The sequence below is a fragment of the Aspergillus ambiguus genome (assembly GCF_047715705.1).
Source record: "Aspergillus ambiguus strain CBS 117.58 unplaced genomic scaffold BDV59scaffold_12, whole genome shotgun sequence".
NCBI classification, from domain to species: domain Eukaryota; kingdom Fungi; phylum Ascomycota; class Eurotiomycetes; order Eurotiales; family Aspergillaceae; genus Aspergillus; species Aspergillus ambiguus.
Window position 1 is genome coordinate 70,316 of NW_027395525.1, and position 15,518 is coordinate 85,833.

Genomic DNA, 15,518 nt, shown 5'->3' on the forward strand with positions numbered 1-15,518 from the left:
TCATGACACGGGAGCCAGGACAGGAGATATCCGGCAGCGACCTTTGGGATGGAAGATGAAGGGACCCGTTGCAAAAGTCCACAAACATTGTATGCTTGGTTGTGACAATACCTATAATATATTTGTCGTCCTGGAACCTGGGAAATGTCAGAATGGCAAGGAATCCTGAATTTAGACGGGATGGGCGAGGTGCCGAAATTATAAGAGTTGGTACATAATGGTGAAATACATTGGTGTTGATCTTTGGGCTCACGAAAACCAAAATGGACAGGGAGGTGAGAAGAAAGATGGAGGTTGAGTGTAAAAGGTTGTTGTGTGTGAGGAAGTTTGGGAGCGAGAAGAAAATGTTCTCTCCGATGTGTCACTATGACATGTGCACACTGCCTCAGGCTATAAAATGGTGTTTTGCAACGCTACGAAGATACCTTACATTAAATCTTGGTGTGCAATGATCTTACTGTAGATATACAGAGTCTGGGCATTACCCTACCTAACTAAGCCGAGGCTTTTTGGCCTAGTGGCAAAATGAATGCTTATATTGACTGCTTTCTATTCTACCTAGTATGTACCAGCATAATATATTGAACCTAAAGGTCACTTAAATGAGCTGTTCATGGCATTTCATCCTATATCTCATCATTATTCAAACCCCACTCGGGCTATTAAGCAAGGTTCCAAGCCCCCCCCCCCCCGGGCATTTCTTGCTCGCCCACTAATACTAGCATCTGGAAAGAACACAGGAAGCTACATTGTAATCACTAGGTGGTCAGCGAATTTCATAGCTTGATCGGATTTGATCAACGGTGTTGGTAACATCCTTGATACCTACGGAATACTCTGAAGTCTTTGAGCTTTAGTACTCACTCAGTTGTTTCGAGTATGTCTTAGCGATCACTATAGTACCGAATAAATGCCCTATAATCCCCATTACCTACCTGTATTCGATAACACACTTCTCTTGTATTATCTAGTCTTGTTAAAATACCATTTCTGTTTTACAAGACGAGGCAATGATGAATAATGTAATTGTGCAATTTTGTCCTGTCTCGAAGAGCCTTTTCCCTTTCGACAATTACTTAGACTTTATCTCACATTGAATTTGAATATAGGTACTGTATTTAATATATGAATATAGATAGCCAGCTGGGCAAGCACTAAAGACAAGGAAGCCAAGATTAAAAACTACAGAGTAGTCGACTGTCAAGATTGCTACGGAACTAAAGCATCGCATTCAGCAGCCCTACTATTTCAGAGTGTTCCGTAGTTTATGACCAAGCATACACGTAGATCAAGCATACACATAGATTCATTTGCATTTCGTCATAAAAATCTATCAATCTAAGGACCCATACGCATACCCCCATTAGCACACACAACACTACCCGTGCACCACAGACCATCCGTGGTACACAGCATACCTACAACTCCAGCAATTTCACTCGTGAATGCGGGTCTACGTCCGCCCATCTTCTCATTGATCAGACGGATCTGTTCCGGAGTCAACGAGCTCAGCTTCGGGTCATCCGCCAACATCTTGCTCAATGGCGTCGCATCCTGGAATCCCTGCATCTGCTTCCAGAAGCCCTCGCCGGTAGCAAAGTACATATCGCCAATGACCGGACCGGGGTTGACAGCGTTCACCGTGGCCCGATCCGCCAGCTCGCGCGCCCACGTCCGCGTCATTGCCTCCAGCGCCGCCTTCGTGCCTCCATACACCGACTGACCCGTGAATCCCAGGCTCGATGAGACACTGGAGATGTTCACGATGCGACCAGAGCGGTCGGTGGGGAGGAACGGCGCGCACGCCTGGGTCAGGAGCAACGGCGCAAGCACGTTAATAGTGTAGTGCCAATTGAAGTATTCGGCATCCATGGGGCCGTTAACTTCGTCGTTAAGGAACCGGTCCTTAGATACGCCAGCGTTGTTGATCAGCACGTCGATCTGGAAACGTCCATCGGTGGTGAAGTTCTTCTTTGCGGCGTCGAGGATGGTAGCAGTGGCCTCTTCGGGGCGGGACAGGTCGGCCTGGACGGAGACGCAGCGAATTGAGTGTGTGCTTGCCAGCGAAGTGCAGAGTTCTTCTGTGCGGGCGCGTGACGATTCAGAGGTGAAGTTAAGGAGGAGATTGCAGCCCTTGTCGGCGAGATTGCGGGCGATCGCTTCGCCGATACCTATCGCACTGACGCGTTAGTTGAAAGTCTTTCGTCGGTTCATTGTTGATGATGTCTAGAACATACCGCGCGATCCACCAGTGACAATACCGAACTTCCCTTCCAGAGCGCGAGCCATGATGCGGTCAGTCGTGGGGTGGCGGTGATGCGGGGTATGGATGGCGGGGGAACAGAGGTTTGGATATAAGTGCAGAAGAGAAAGGTACCGCAACGGTGGATCAGGGACAACCTGGGTTATATAGGAGACTCACAGTGTCCTCAATTCCACTCGGAGATGAAGACAAACGGGATAGTCTGGTCCGCGTGGAGTAAAATATGGAGTAGAAAGGCTCCATGAGGTCCACCCGCGGGAAATTGCCTCTTTGGGCTCCGGCGGTACATCTCAACCCTTTAGGGCTACAGCATGCAGAGCAGAGAAGTGCGACCACAAGATGATGTTAATCCAGTATGATCATCTTCGGGTGTTGTGCAAGCATTTAAATGCAATTATCATTCGTTGTATTGGACGTATTGCTCCCAGGGCGGTTTGCCTATCAGTGTGGTCTACATAACTCTCAATACTACATACCATCCTCTACAGTCAACCCTATCAAAGTATACCTACGTATTGAACATTCTCCTTCATATACACCAGGGAACTCCCCCCAGATCCATTCTGTCGGAATCCAGGCTCCCAAATACCACCTTATCTCTCATAGATCCCGAGCAACTGTTGACGTCATCGCCTGTCCCGAGCTGATATCACCACATGGTTCGCCATTCATTAAGTTCCGCTGGTGGAATGCGCACCGCGGACCTGACTTTCCCTTACAAAAATTCAAGGCGAAAGACTTCTGGTTCATCGAGTCTTGGGGGCAAAGCAGCCATATGCAGCAATAGTCTCTCATGTCATTTGGGAACGGTATATGCTCGGCCTCAGTCGGATGAATATCCCCGGCAGATCAGCTCTCCCCCTACGAGTCTCAATAACGACCAACTGGACATCCTGAGCCCAGTATGGCCTCTATTGACAACGCGGTCACTGCGCAGCAGCTGGCCGACATGCTACCTACCGGCGTCGCCATTCTCGATCACGAAGACGGCACTGTGTTCGTGAACAGCGGCTTCCGGGAGCTAATGACGAGCAAGATGGCGCGCACTTTCGATTGCTGGTCTTCGTCCATCCATCCTGATGACTACGAACACGTGGCGGAAGCATATCGCGAAGCCTCACGGACGCACAGCCCCCTGCGCGTTGAATACCGCACGCGAAAACAGCCCTACCCTTGGCGTCTATTGATACTCACTCCGCTGAGAGAGGACGAACGGGAACGTTTTAAAATCGGAAAGGAAGGCGGGTTTCTCTGCACGATATCAGACATCACCCAGGAAAAGTCTGCGGAGCTATCGCAAAAGAAGATCGCGGATGACGCAGAACAGCGCAAGCTACGGCAGGAGCGATTCATTGATATGATCAGTCACGAAGTGCGGAACCCGCTATCGGCCATTCTACACTGCACTGAGGATATCCTCGAGTCGGTCAGCCAGGAGAATCCGGGTGACATTCAATTTTCGGATATCGCGCAGGCGGCTGAGACGATTAGTCTCTGCGTGACACATCAGAAGAAGATTGTCGACGATGTATTGACCTTTTCGAAGCTAGACGCTGCCATGTTAACACTATCACCGCACCGGGTGCAGCCCCGACGGCGTCTGGCGCGGTCACTAACGATGTTCAAGCCCGAATTGCGGAAACAAAATATCGCCTTCGAGTATAAACTCGATGACTCTTACACCGACTGTTCTATCAACTGGGTCATGGCAGATCTCGATCGAATGAGTCAGGTCCTTATCAATCTCGTATCGAATGCCATCAAGTTCACGGCGAAGTCGGGCGACGATATGCACATACGAGTCTCCGTAGGGGCATCGAGACAACGGCCCCCATCATACCCACCCAACGTCGTTTTCTTTAACTCAGGCCAGAGTGCACTCCGTCTGGATGCAACACGACATCCCGAATGGGGCGACGGTGAGCGTATCTATATCATGGTAGCGGTCAAGGACACGGGCATTGGGATTAGTGACGAGGCACAGAAAAGGTTGTTCGAGCGGTTCAATCAAGCGACCCCGCGGACAGAAAACATATATGGTGGCTCCGGGCTAGGTCTCAACGTCAGCCGACGGTTGTGTCATTTACACGGTGGAGAGATCGGCGTGAGCTCGAAGGAAGGTGAAGGGAGTACCTTCGGGTTCTTCTTTTCAGTACGACGCAGCTTGGAACCGTCCGATGGTGAATCATCTGGTCCCGAAAGTGCAGAGATCGATAAGCTGTGCAGAGAGATTCAATCCTTGAGTAACGATGTGACTGATGGCCAGAAGAAGTTCACCAAGCCATCCATTCCAGAAAATCCACCAGTCGCACATGTGGAAGAGTTAAAGCCGCATTGTAAAAGCGACAGACAGGAGCATACTGCAAAAATTGCCAGTGATGTGGACTCCAGTTCCTCGAGGCAGACAGACTCGGAGAGCAAGAACGTCTTGCTTGTGGAGGATAACATCATTAACCAACAGATTGTCGCGCGAAAGCTGACGGCTTTGGGATACAGCGTGACTCCAGCCAACAACGGCCGCGACGCTCTGGATGAGTTCCAGAAGAAGAAGTTCGATTGCATTCTCATGGATCAAGTTATGCCGGTGATGGACGGAAACTCGGCCACACGTGCCATCCGCGACATGGAAAAGGGCACCCCTAATCATGTCCCAGTGCTAGGGGTGACAGCAAATGTTCGATCCGAGCAACGGACTGAAATGTTGGATGCTGGCATGGACGACGTTGTGCAGAAACCCTACAGGATGAACGATCTTTCGGCCAAAATAAGCCATTTGATTATGGGACCGGATGAAGAGTCAGAGCTACCGAATTCGAGGCGCAACTCCTAGGAAGCATTTTTCATGGCCCTCTGGTTAACACCATAAATCGGGTGTACGATATTACATCACAATACTCGAGAATCCATAGACCTGGCCCCTTGCCAGACCTACATAGGGCAGCGATTCTTGCCCCACCACGACTCTTCATCAAGACGTCGCCCATCAGGACACATAGTCTTCCGGTCTGTCCGTATGGCTGCCGAAACAATCTCTCATCCTGTCTCCCGCAAGAGTATAGGTTGGACTCGGAATACTTCTGGGTCGCTTAGAATGGCCCCATCTGGCAAAACACGTTAGGCAGGAGTCAAATGGTTCCTCCGTTGAAGACTAGATCCCAGTATATAGGAACGCAATCTCAACATAAGCTGTATCTAGATAATTAGGATTCGGTGGAATGGATTACAATCGATTATCTAGGGATGTTCGCGGCGTTGGTTTACTGCTGTAAAGCTCAGAACTTCTACAAACAGGCGCCCTTGGTGCTTCTGCACTTTTTATCGACAGTATCCAGTCTACAGAAGCATGAAGACCGAATTGGAACGTCCGCCACGGCCAGCGCTGCCTTCAGCGGAGCTTGGATCATCTTCGCTTCATCAGTGCGCCCGAGTTTCACCAGGCACTCATGATAACCATGGAGAGCCCAAGCATTGTTCGGATGTCGGTGGGTCCCAGCGAGTCTGTCAGTGAAACCCAGGTCCTCTGCATAAACCTCCGCGGCCTCAGCCACACGTCCTTGTTCAACGAGAAGAGCGGCGTAGGCATGTCGCGCTGGCACCATCCAGCCCCACGGCTCGGCATACAGCAGATTGTCTTCCTCATGAACAGCTCGACGAAGACTGGCAAAGGCTACATCATAGTTTCCTCGGCGATATTCTAGTTCCCCGTCCACCATAGCCGAGGCCACTTTCAAGGTATCCACGACTTTATTCGGGAAAATTACCCTAGTTACCGGGACACGCTTGCTCGCAGCATAGTAGAGATCCCTCTCTCGATCCGCCTCCGCTAAGTTTCCGGTTGCAGCCCACGCGATGGCCTTTCCGTAATGTGTTATCGCGACGGTCACGCAATAGAGCTTTTTATCAGCCGGAACTGGTAGTCGTTTCAGGTCTTCCCAAAGGCCAAACCGGATGAGCACGTGTACACGAACAGACAAGAAGAATTCCATCCACTCGACCATTGGAGGCGATTTCATCCGTAGCAAATCCTCTGGGATGGTGGCTTCCATGCGATCCGTAGACTCTAGGGCCACTTGAGATTGTCCCGCAAGCATGGCCGCATAGATAAGTGAGTGATATACATGGAGGCGATAAATACTGTAGAAGTTCTTTCCTCCTCTATGAGCGTAGAACTTATCGTCAGCGATGGAGGCCTTCATGTTTGCGTCTATTGCACGACGGTAGTCGCCGATAAGCACGTCGAGGTGGGACGGCATGTGAGGCATATGTCCGGCATCAGGGACGAGGTCACGTAAATGGTCCGCAGGCACGAGTGCTACTTCTGGTGTCTCTGACATTTCCATGAGATGAATATACATGTGAAGAATTCCCGGGTGCCTCTTGTATGCAGGAAACGTGAGGCCTCGCTCGAGCACTGCTCTCACTTCGATGACCGGGGTGGCGAGATTTGGCTTGCCTGTGAGGGAGTCATATAAAGCCCATGGATTCATATTCATAAGAGCATCAGCATAGAGTGCAAGAATATCCAGGTCCTCCTTTCCAAACTCTTCATAAACTGTTTTCATGGCGACTGCGTAGGCCTCGTTAACGGGACCGAAGTCGTTCGTGTTCTCATCGGTTGGAAACCGTTTCTGCACTGCTTTAATCAACGCCCTCTCCACTGGGGATGCTCCGCCCAGATACGGTTCGGCAGCATAGGCGAGATGATGGGCTATTCCGATCGAACGTTTTCGATCATCTGGGTCGAAGGCTGCCCATTTCTTGTTGTAATTTGGACCAGTGGCATATGCCGCACCCCAGTACCCCATAACACAGGTCGGGTCGTGCAGTATTGTCTGTTGGAAGCAGAGAGCCGCCTCTTCATGGTTGAAAGAGTAGGCCCAAACAAGCCCTCTATTGAACCACACCTGGGCGTCCGAACTCTTGGTGGAGATTTGACGACCGAATGATCCCAGGTTGTAGTAGTCCTCTGACGCGGGGATGCGCGTTTCGCTTAGGAGAATATCGGCCATGTTGATGTTGATCGTTGGAGGGGAGGATGCGGGGGAAGTTACGTCTTATATTAGACGCGAGGGGCCAAAAGTATCTCGTAAGCCACGTGGAACCATCCAATGAACATCACTCCCATTCACCGATCTATATCCAATACTTTGCTTCTGATGGAGGCAATTAATGTTCCAGTTTTATTGAATGCCCTAGACATCTAGTAGAATCAATCTTTCGAGGATACTGTTAAGTCAGTGCTAATCAATACGTAGTATAGATGAAGTCTGACCGCTAAACTAGACGATTAGCTTGTTTCCCTGTAGCGTCCACTATGCCGGCTGAACTAAACCCATCACCGTCTGTTAGGCTGCTGCCTTGCTCTTCCTAAGCTTCACTGTTGCAAGATCACGTGGTCTGGCCTCATGTATGAGGGCCACCACTAGCTAGTAGGTAGCTTCTCAATCCAGCATCTGCATCTTCTATCGTCATCTTTCCAGATTTTTTTTTTGGGGGGGGGGGGGGGAGGTATTTGGGATGGACCGTTTCTCACCATGGGTCTAGTGAACTCCTTATAGAGGTCAAGATGTCTGATGACCTTGAAGAAGTCTGTTGGGATCTGTCTTCTGCCTTGCCTATTCTATAGTGAAAGCCAATATATTCTCGTAGTGGAAAACTTGTATTATAGAGGTCTCATACCTCAAACAATAAGTTAGCTAAATACCTCTGGCGAGCACCAGGCATGTTCAATGTCCGGAAAGTTTGCCATCCTTCCATCACCAGCCATCAAACGCCACCCAAATATGCATCCATCTAGCACAGCTCATGAGCGGCAATCTCAAGGAGGTTCTCCTCTCCTAGGAAATTCTGGGTATACCGAGCATTGTATTTAAGGACCTTCTTGACTTTGTTGTAATCGTGTACAGTGAGATACACCGGCTCGCTGCTCACGTACCAAGCCACATCCTCAGAGCAGGGTGGAGTTGTCAAGGATCCCGAATATTTGTAGATCCTATGAGTGGTGAGGTGGTGGCTCAATTCAGTAAAGTCCATTTCTCCGGTGTATGTGTGAGTGCCCGGGTGCTCAATCTCGCCCACGAGATCAAAAATGTGCCCGAAGAGCGCAAAGGAGTATCCGAAGTCGGAGAGTTCGAATAGGAAACCGACGACGGCATGTTTCTTCTCTATTATTCATTATTAAAGATTTACAACGTACAATACTATGGGGATTCATAAGGATACCAGAGCTCTGGAAGACGAAGTGAGCTTCCATTGGATAGTATTCGTCGTTCACGCGGTGCTCGCTGGGGGTGTGGAAGTGGAACTGGACCAGCCTGTAGGTCTTAGATTCTACAGTAAGCGTCCCCTTGTGCAGGATAACCTCGAGACCAAATCCCAGGTTCTCGAACTTAGCATGGTACGCTCGGGGGATGTTTAATTTCAGCGTTCCAGGCCTGACAGAGCCTATCTTCCTCGGGTAAATGACAATAGGAGACTGCCTGGTTCCCTTGGCGCAGGCAGAGTTAGCGTCAGGGTTAAGGCCATACCAGTTCAGTGGGCCTCCAGTAGCTGTGTAGTTGAAGTGATTGACTTGGAGGGCAGCATCGCAATGGTTGTGACTGATATAAACTGCGGAAGCGGTAACAAAAAGGAAGAGGACAGCTAATGTAAATTTAATGATATATAGGAAGAAAGTGAAAGTCGATAGGAGAATGAATCGAGGGGCAACATCGTCTGCCACCTAAGGCACGGTCTTTAAATATTCGCCGGGTGAGCTACATATCCAGTGCCCACTTCATACGGAGTTCCACATCAGGTATTCCGGGGTCATCGAGGTAATACCTAGTATACTTGGACATCGCATGCCTCTTCATATCCAGAATTCAGTTAGCGCACAAAATACGCATAAACATTGTCCAACTTGTAGATGCACTAGTGATTTGGATGAGGGATTCTCTCTTTCTGGAAATTTACTCTACAGCTCCAGCCGTAGCCTGTCATTCCTAAATAGCATCAAAAGATCTAATGGTAACAGCATCATTGAATAGAATCGCCAGACATTTTCTGTAACCACACTCTTTCGGTGTATTTATACATGATGGTCTCTAGTATGACAAGCCCACAATCCTAGCCTATAGTACTACTATAACAACAACCACGTCCCACATTGCAGCACCACAAGTTCCGAATACCGGATACACTGGATTAATGCTAATGCACCATCTTATGCAAAATAATTCCCCCTCATCACGTCAATCTCTGGGATGATCATGGTGATTGGTGCATCTCAACCCCGCGTTTACTATAGCCACGGACCTAGGTAATGATATCCAGAGTACATATATCTCCTCATCTAGATTTATAATCCAGTCCACCATATAACCCATTATTGCGTACCTTCTCCTCAACTCTCCAATTGCCTCCACTACACCAAACTCTCACCATGAAAGAAGCTCTCATCGCCGCCGGTCCCTCGGTGACCATCACCGACACGCCCATCCCAGCTCCAGAACCAGATCAGGTCCTCATCCAGGTCATCGTCTCCGGAACGAACCCCAAAGACTGGTATTCAAACACCTCCTCTGCCCGTCAAGCAGCAAAAACACTAACAACCCCCAGGAAAGTCCCGCAATGGGCCAACGTCACTCTCAACCAGGGCGACGATATCGCTGGCATCGTGAAATCCGTCGGCGCCAACGTCACCGAGTTCAAGCCCGGCGACCGCGTCGCCGCGTTTCATCAAATGCTCCAGCCCGGCGGCAGCTACGCCGAGTACGCCATTAGCTGGCAGCACACGACGTTCCACATCCCAAAGGACGTTTCGTTCGAAGGTATCTATCTAGCTACTACCACTGCCCTAATCCACGAGCCACAAGTATGTACGAGAGCGATGGAAGGTGCTAACCCACCGCCAGAGGCAGCCACTATCCCGCTAGCGGCCATGACTTCCGCCGTAGCCATGTACCAGCATCTGCGCCTCCCCGTACCCTGGCAACCAGCCACCACGCGGCAACCATTGGTCATCTACGGCGGAGCATCCGCCATCGGCGCATACGCGATCCAGCTCGCACGCCGCAGCAACATCCACCCTATTATCACCGTCGCCGGCCGCGGCATCCCTTTCGTCGAGGGGCTCATCGACCGCAGCCAGGGCGACGCCGTGATCGATTACCGACAGGGCGACGACGCCGTCGTTTCCGGCATCCGGGCGGCGCTCGCAGCCGCGGGCCACTCCGAGCTGAAGGCTGCGTATGACGCCGTCAGTGAGAAAGGGAGCTACGTCAATCTGTCCCGGGTGATGGCGCCTGGGGGCAAGATCGCGCTAATCCTCCCTGGGAAGAAGTACCCGGAGATCCCGGAGAGCCTGGAGAAGATGGTGGTCAGCGTTGGGGCGGTGCATGGCACGCCGCAGGATCAGGACTTTGGGTATGTGTTCTTCCGGCTGATTGCTAAGGGGCTGCGTGAGGGATGGTTCAAACCGCATCCGCATGTTGTGGTCCCCGGCGGATTGGGGGGACTGCAACAGGCGTTGACGAATCTGAAGGAGGGGAAGGCGAGTGCTGTCAAGTATGTGGTGCGGATCGCGGAGACCGAGGGGGTATTGGCGAAGATTTAATGTAGATGGGGTGGATGAAGTAGGGTAGTAATGATGGAACATTTCATCTCATGTCCAGCTGACACTAGATTTATCGATTATTGCTATAGACAGTGTCTAATTTCGTAACATTCCTAGTACGCACTGTTGAATGCAAAATACTCCTGATAGGCCCGCCGTACAACCAAAACACTGTCCAGAGAACCCCATATATGCCACTTTTATTGCCGTTGAAGACAAAACTTTTGAGCTCCAAGTTGATACAGAACTCTTTATGTTATTCGTAACATCGTGATATGTTGAAAAAATCTAGGTCCAAGGGTATACCAAATCAACAACGAACTGAAGCGAGGAATTTAGTAGCGGTAGCTGTCACATGTTAGCCAGGTTCATTGTGCTGGAAATCAGAGGGAACATACTGCTCGGCCTTGTAAGGACCGTTCACCTCGAGGCCAAGGTACTCGGCCTGGACGGGGGTGAGCTTGGTGAGCTTGGCGTTGACGTGGTCAAGGTGGAGAGCAGCGACCTGCTCGTCGAGAACCTTGGGCAGGACGTAGACGCCAACGGGCTTCTTGCCGTTGGTACCGAACTCAACGTACTTCTGGCCAAAGGCGGCATCCTCGGCCTTGAAGAGGGCGATCTGAGCAAGAACCTGGTTGGAGAAAGAGCAGGACATCACGAAGGAAGAGTGGCCAGTGGCACAGCCAAGGTTAACCAGCTGTAACAGGGATTAGCGATATGATTCAAGCACGAGTGGACTTAAGAGTTGAACTTACGCGGCCCTCGGCAAGCAGGATGATGTTGCGGCCGTTGGCGAGAGTGTAACGGTCAACCTGGGGCTTGATGTTCTGGACGGACTTGGCGTTGGCCTTGAGCCAGGCAACGTCGATCTCAATGTCGAAGTGACCGATGTCTAATGCAATTCAGTACACTTAACACATCTAAGAAAAAGCGAACAATTGGAGACTTACTGCAGACAATGGCGTCGTTGCGCATGACCTCGAAGTGCTTGCCAACGAGGATGTCACGGCAACCAGTGGTGGTGACGAAGATCTGACCAAGGGGAGCAGCCTCCTCCATGGTAACAACCTCGTAGCCCTGGACGGCGGCCTGGAGAGCGTTGATGGGGTCAATCTCGGTAACGAGGACACGAGCACCCATGCTGTGAAGGGCCTGAGCACAACCCTTGCCAACGTCACCGTATCCACCAACGACAGCAATCTTTCCGGCGACCATCACATCGGTAGCGCTGAGGATTGTTAGTATTTCAGGGCAAAGACACGAACTGAAGGGGAAGGGAAGACTAACCGCTTGATTCCGTCGATGAGGGACTCACGGCAACCGTAGAGGTTGTCGAACTTGGACTTGGTGACGGAATCGTTGACGTTGATGGCGGGGACAAGGAGCTTGCCATCCTTCATCATTCTGTAGAGGTGGTGCACACCGGTGGTGGTCTCCTCGGAGAGACCGTAGCAGCCCTTGAGCATCTCGGGGTACTTGGAGTGGACGAGGGAGGTGAGGTCACCACCGTCATCGAGGATGAGGTTGAGCTTCTGGCCATCCTTGAAGGAAACAAGCTGCTGCTCCAGACACCAGTTGTACTCCTCCTCGGTCTCACCCTTCCAGGCGAAGCTGAAAATGGCCATTAGTGTTGAGTCGACATGGAACCACGTGATACTACTTACACAGGGACACCGGCGGCAGCAATGGCGGCAGCGGCGTGGTCCTGGGTGGAGAAGATGTTGCAGCTGGTCCAGGTGACCTCAGCACCGAGGGCGACGAGGGTCTCGATGAGGACAGCAGTCTGGATGGCTATTAAGTGTTAGTGTGAAATGAGAGGCTGGAATGAGGCAAGATCACGGAAGACATACTCATGTGAAGACAGCCAGCAATGCGGGCACCCTTGAGGGGCTGGTCGGCGGCGTATCTCTTACGGATGGCCATGAGACCGGGCATCTCGATCTCGGCGATTTCGATCTCACGGCGACCGAAGGCGGCCAGAGACTGTGTACAGATGTCAACATCCGGGCGCTGAATCAGGGACAACGGGAAACACGTACGAGGTCGGCGACCTTGAACTTCTGAGCGGGAGCAGCCATTGTGAAAGAGGGATGGAAGGGAGACTGAAGGATGTTAGTATGAGCAATTTGAGAAGTACGCAGATGAAGCCGAGGGAATGCACTTACTGAGAAGGATGGAAAGAGGAAGGGTATAGGGATGGGGAAGAGGAGGAGAGATGGAGGGAAAAACAAGAGAGGAAGAGGGAGAGAAGACGGAGGGGGGGACCTGGAGGGGAGAGAGACCGACAGGCAGAAAAAGCCCCGCAGGATTTGCAGCGGGGCCAATCTTACCATTCTTACCGCTGGCCGCCCTCGTTTGGCAGGGTCGGTAATCCTATTACCTGTTATCTGGGCTGGCTGCATACTACCAGCACCACATTGTGCGTATTACCAGTACATTGTCCTCCAGCTGTCTCACACCAGCCAACACACCGCGCATCTACATGGATCAATTGATGCATTCCAAGGTTGTCTATCTTGGACAGAGATAAGGCCTAGTGGACTCATCAGAAAGAAGCACGGGCCTGTACTCAGATAGATCTGCAGGTACAAGCAGCTCAGTCAATCCTCCACCCAGTTCATAAACAATGTCTAATTTCGTGGAAGGTGGTCTCAAATAATGCATTAGATCGCATGCTGCTTATACATACGCCCATCGCAGGTCTATCTACATCGGGCCGCAGTCATAAACTCCAGTGCTGGAATGTCTTTCGCCCTGCCGACATCAAGGGGTCACCCCCCCTTCCTTGAGTCGGTCCCCTACGGCATCCGTCCCTCCACTTGCCATCGAGTCGGAATAATCGCAGGTGCTATCAACCAGCTACGAATATGAACCCCTCATCCCTTCTTCTCTTATCACTCACCCTTGTTCCATTCGGAATATGCACCCCTACGCAAAACGAGATGATGATGGCAGGGACTTCTTGTCAGATTCAAGGGGGAGATAACGCCGCCAATCTGGCGTGCAAAGCTGCTGTATGTAGGCTCACAATCCTTCCGTATTCCTACCAAACTAACTTCTCCAGTGGCAGGAACAGGGTCCCGAATGGACTGGAGGGTACTGTGATGACAAACAGTGAGTATCCACGGCTTAACATGAGGCCCGACTAATGGTCTTAGAATTTGCCATTGTACTTTCGGGGAGATGAGATACGCCAACGCATGAGATGTCATGGTGAATAAAAGGTTGTATCTAATAAGGAAATTCACCCAAGGAAGCGTTATACGCAATCACTTCAAATATCTGTCTAGACACCATCTCCAAAGCGGTAGTAGTTCATCCATCGCTATATATAATTAGTTTCTGCGAGTACATCAGAACATGCAAACCCACCTTGTCATACGGTTTGGAAGAATCACAGAACCGCAGATCGGTAGCCAAACGGATGACATTATCAGGGTCGTTGTTGATCGTTGAAGCGTGGATCTGTCGATATACATCAGCTATTGGCATGGAAAACATCATAATACAACATACCACATGAGGCTTATGCAAAACAACATCGCCCGCTTCATACGCCGACACAAGCCACCGACGACAATGCTCCTTGGCAAATTCAGCAGGGAACTCTGATAGCAACCCGGTAGCCATCATATTTGAGTTGAAGGCAGATCTAGCCTCTTCCTCCGTAAGACCGGCTTGCTTCGCTTTGGTTGTGAATTCTTCTTCTATCTTCTGGCCAATTCCATCCCCTGAAAGGGTCAGCACCGTACACGTCCTTTCATAAGTCAAGCATACCATTTTCGAGATAAATCAGTCCGCCGCCATCGAGCTTGATATCTCCGATAGGCACCCACGCAGTCACAGCCGTCGGCTCACCATAGCGCAGGAAGATCTGATCATAATGCACACCGATGGGCTTGCTCCTGGGAATATTGTTTCTGAGGAGGGTCCGCTTAAACGTCAACGTGTCCTGTCCCCAGTTCGTGAACTCGGAAATGAACTTGTATAGACATGGGTGGTTGACGACATTCTGTGTATACCAATCCTTGTAATGAGCTTCGATGGCGCGGTCAACAAACAGAGCGGCGTTATCCCCGCCTGGACGGCCATTGCCCGCAGCATGACCTGCCCCAATACCCGGGTAGTCGTCGATGGACTTGCTCTTGTTGAAAACACCCTCAACTGGGTCTGTTCCCGGCTCGAGGACGTCTGTTGGCGCCAGGTACTCAAAGTACCGGCGGCGAGCCTCGAGAATATCCTCGCGAGGCAGAAGGCCTTTCAGAAATACGTAGCCGTCTTCGTTATATCTTTTGCGCAGCTCCTCCAGAGGCAGATTAGGGTCTGATGGGCGCAGGAAGGCGGCATTTTCAGACGTCAGAGGTCCGTCGTTCACCGTGAGCTTCGTGTCATTGAGTAGGCCGACCATTTTTACCAGCATACGCTCTGTGAATGAGAATGAGATGGGCTGTATGAATGTAATTTGGTTTCACGGAGAATTCGTCAAGATAAATATGTCAGCTTGCTCTCTCGGCTATATCAAAGTGCCCACTCGCCCCGCATGCGAAGGAGTCGCGATGATGTTCTTTTTATGTGATATCCAACATAGGGTAATAATTCCCGGTCGGATGTACCCCACATTCGACGTGGAATGATACTTGCTTTGGATCCCATCTGGGT

The 15,518-nt window shown here is 50.8% G+C and overlaps 8 protein-coding genes across 8 annotated transcripts; 3 read left to right on the forward strand and 5 right to left on the reverse strand.

Annotated features, from left to right (window-relative positions):
* Positions 1-1,315: 1,315 nt before the first annotated feature.
* BDV59DRAFT_176420 (SDR family NAD(P)-dependent oxidoreductase) lies at positions 1,316-2,469 on the reverse strand. The gene is made up of 2 exons (XM_073689432.1): positions 2,238-2,469; positions 1,316-2,171 (listed from the first exon to the last, which is right to left on the reverse strand). Exons 1-2 carry the CDS (start codon positions 2,287-2,289, stop codon positions 1,339-1,341), a joined length of 885 nt encoding a protein of 294 aa, XP_073548669.1. The 5' UTR covers positions 2,290-2,469; the 3' UTR covers positions 1,316-1,338.
* A 544-nt stretch (positions 2,470-3,013) lies between these two features.
* Positions 3,014-5,318, forward strand: BDV59DRAFT_207371 (uncharacterized protein). Its single transcript, XM_073694989.1, has one exon. It carries the CDS (start codon positions 3,168-3,170, stop codon positions 5,091-5,093), a length of 1,926 nt encoding a protein of 641 aa, XP_073548670.1. The 5' UTR covers positions 3,014-3,167; the 3' UTR covers positions 5,094-5,318.
* A 226-nt stretch (positions 5,319-5,544) lies between these two features.
* On the reverse strand, positions 5,545-7,272 carry BDV59DRAFT_192717 (TPR domain protein; the record flags this gene model as incomplete). Its single annotated transcript, XM_073692097.1, has 2 exons — positions 5,545-5,574; positions 5,698-7,272. 2 exons carry the CDS (start codon positions 7,270-7,272, stop codon positions 5,545-5,547), a joined length of 1,605 nt encoding a protein of 534 aa, XP_073548671.1.
* Positions 7,273-8,056: 784 nt separating this feature from the next.
* Positions 8,057-9,074, reverse strand: BDV59DRAFT_201230 (carbonic anhydrase family protein; the record flags this gene model as incomplete). Its single annotated transcript, XM_073693754.1, has 3 exons — positions 8,057-8,427; positions 8,486-8,984; positions 9,045-9,074. 3 exons carry the CDS (start codon positions 9,072-9,074, stop codon positions 8,057-8,059), a joined length of 900 nt encoding a protein of 299 aa, XP_073548672.1.
* A 489-nt stretch (positions 9,075-9,563) lies between these two features.
* On the forward strand, positions 9,564-10,859 carry BDV59DRAFT_207373 (zinc-binding alcohol dehydrogenase family protein; the record flags this gene model as incomplete). Its single annotated transcript, XM_073694990.1, has 3 exons — positions 9,564-9,808; positions 9,863-10,074; positions 10,159-10,859. Exons 1-3 carry the CDS (start codon positions 9,687-9,689, stop codon positions 10,857-10,859), a joined length of 1,035 nt encoding a protein of 344 aa, XP_073548673.1. The 5' UTR covers positions 9,564-9,686.
* A 5-nt stretch (positions 10,860-10,864) lies between these two features.
* Positions 10,865-13,120, reverse strand: BDV59DRAFT_176425 (adenosylhomocysteinase). Its single transcript, XM_073689433.1, has 9 exons — positions 13,025-13,120; positions 12,899-12,961; positions 12,710-12,842; positions 12,524-12,650; positions 12,147-12,470; positions 11,810-12,087; positions 11,615-11,751; positions 11,258-11,556; positions 10,865-11,207 (listed from the first exon to the last, which is right to left on the reverse strand). Exons 2-9 carry the CDS (start codon positions 12,935-12,937, stop codon positions 11,195-11,197), a joined length of 1,350 nt encoding a protein of 449 aa, XP_073548674.1. The 5' UTR covers positions 12,938-12,961; positions 13,025-13,120; the 3' UTR covers positions 10,865-11,194.
* Positions 13,121-13,331: 211 nt separating this feature from the next.
* BDV59DRAFT_176430 (uncharacterized protein) lies at positions 13,332-14,117 on the forward strand. The gene is made up of 4 exons (XM_073689435.1): positions 13,332-13,444; positions 13,560-13,873; positions 13,924-13,973; positions 14,018-14,117. Exons 2-4 carry the CDS (start codon positions 13,727-13,729, stop codon positions 14,061-14,063), a joined length of 243 nt encoding a protein of 80 aa, XP_073548675.1. The 5' UTR covers positions 13,332-13,444; positions 13,560-13,726; the 3' UTR covers positions 14,064-14,117.
* Position 14,118: 1 nt separating this feature from the next.
* Positions 14,119-15,411, reverse strand: BDV59DRAFT_176431 (uncharacterized protein). Its single transcript, XM_073689436.1, has 4 exons — positions 14,637-15,411; positions 14,376-14,590; positions 14,232-14,324; positions 14,119-14,184 (listed from the first exon to the last, which is right to left on the reverse strand). The coding sequence occupies exons 1-4, from the start codon at positions 15,277-15,279 to the stop codon at positions 14,146-14,148; spliced, it is 990 nt and encodes a 329-aa protein (XP_073548676.1). The 5' UTR covers positions 15,280-15,411; the 3' UTR covers positions 14,119-14,145.
* Positions 15,412-15,518: the final 107 nt, after the last annotated feature.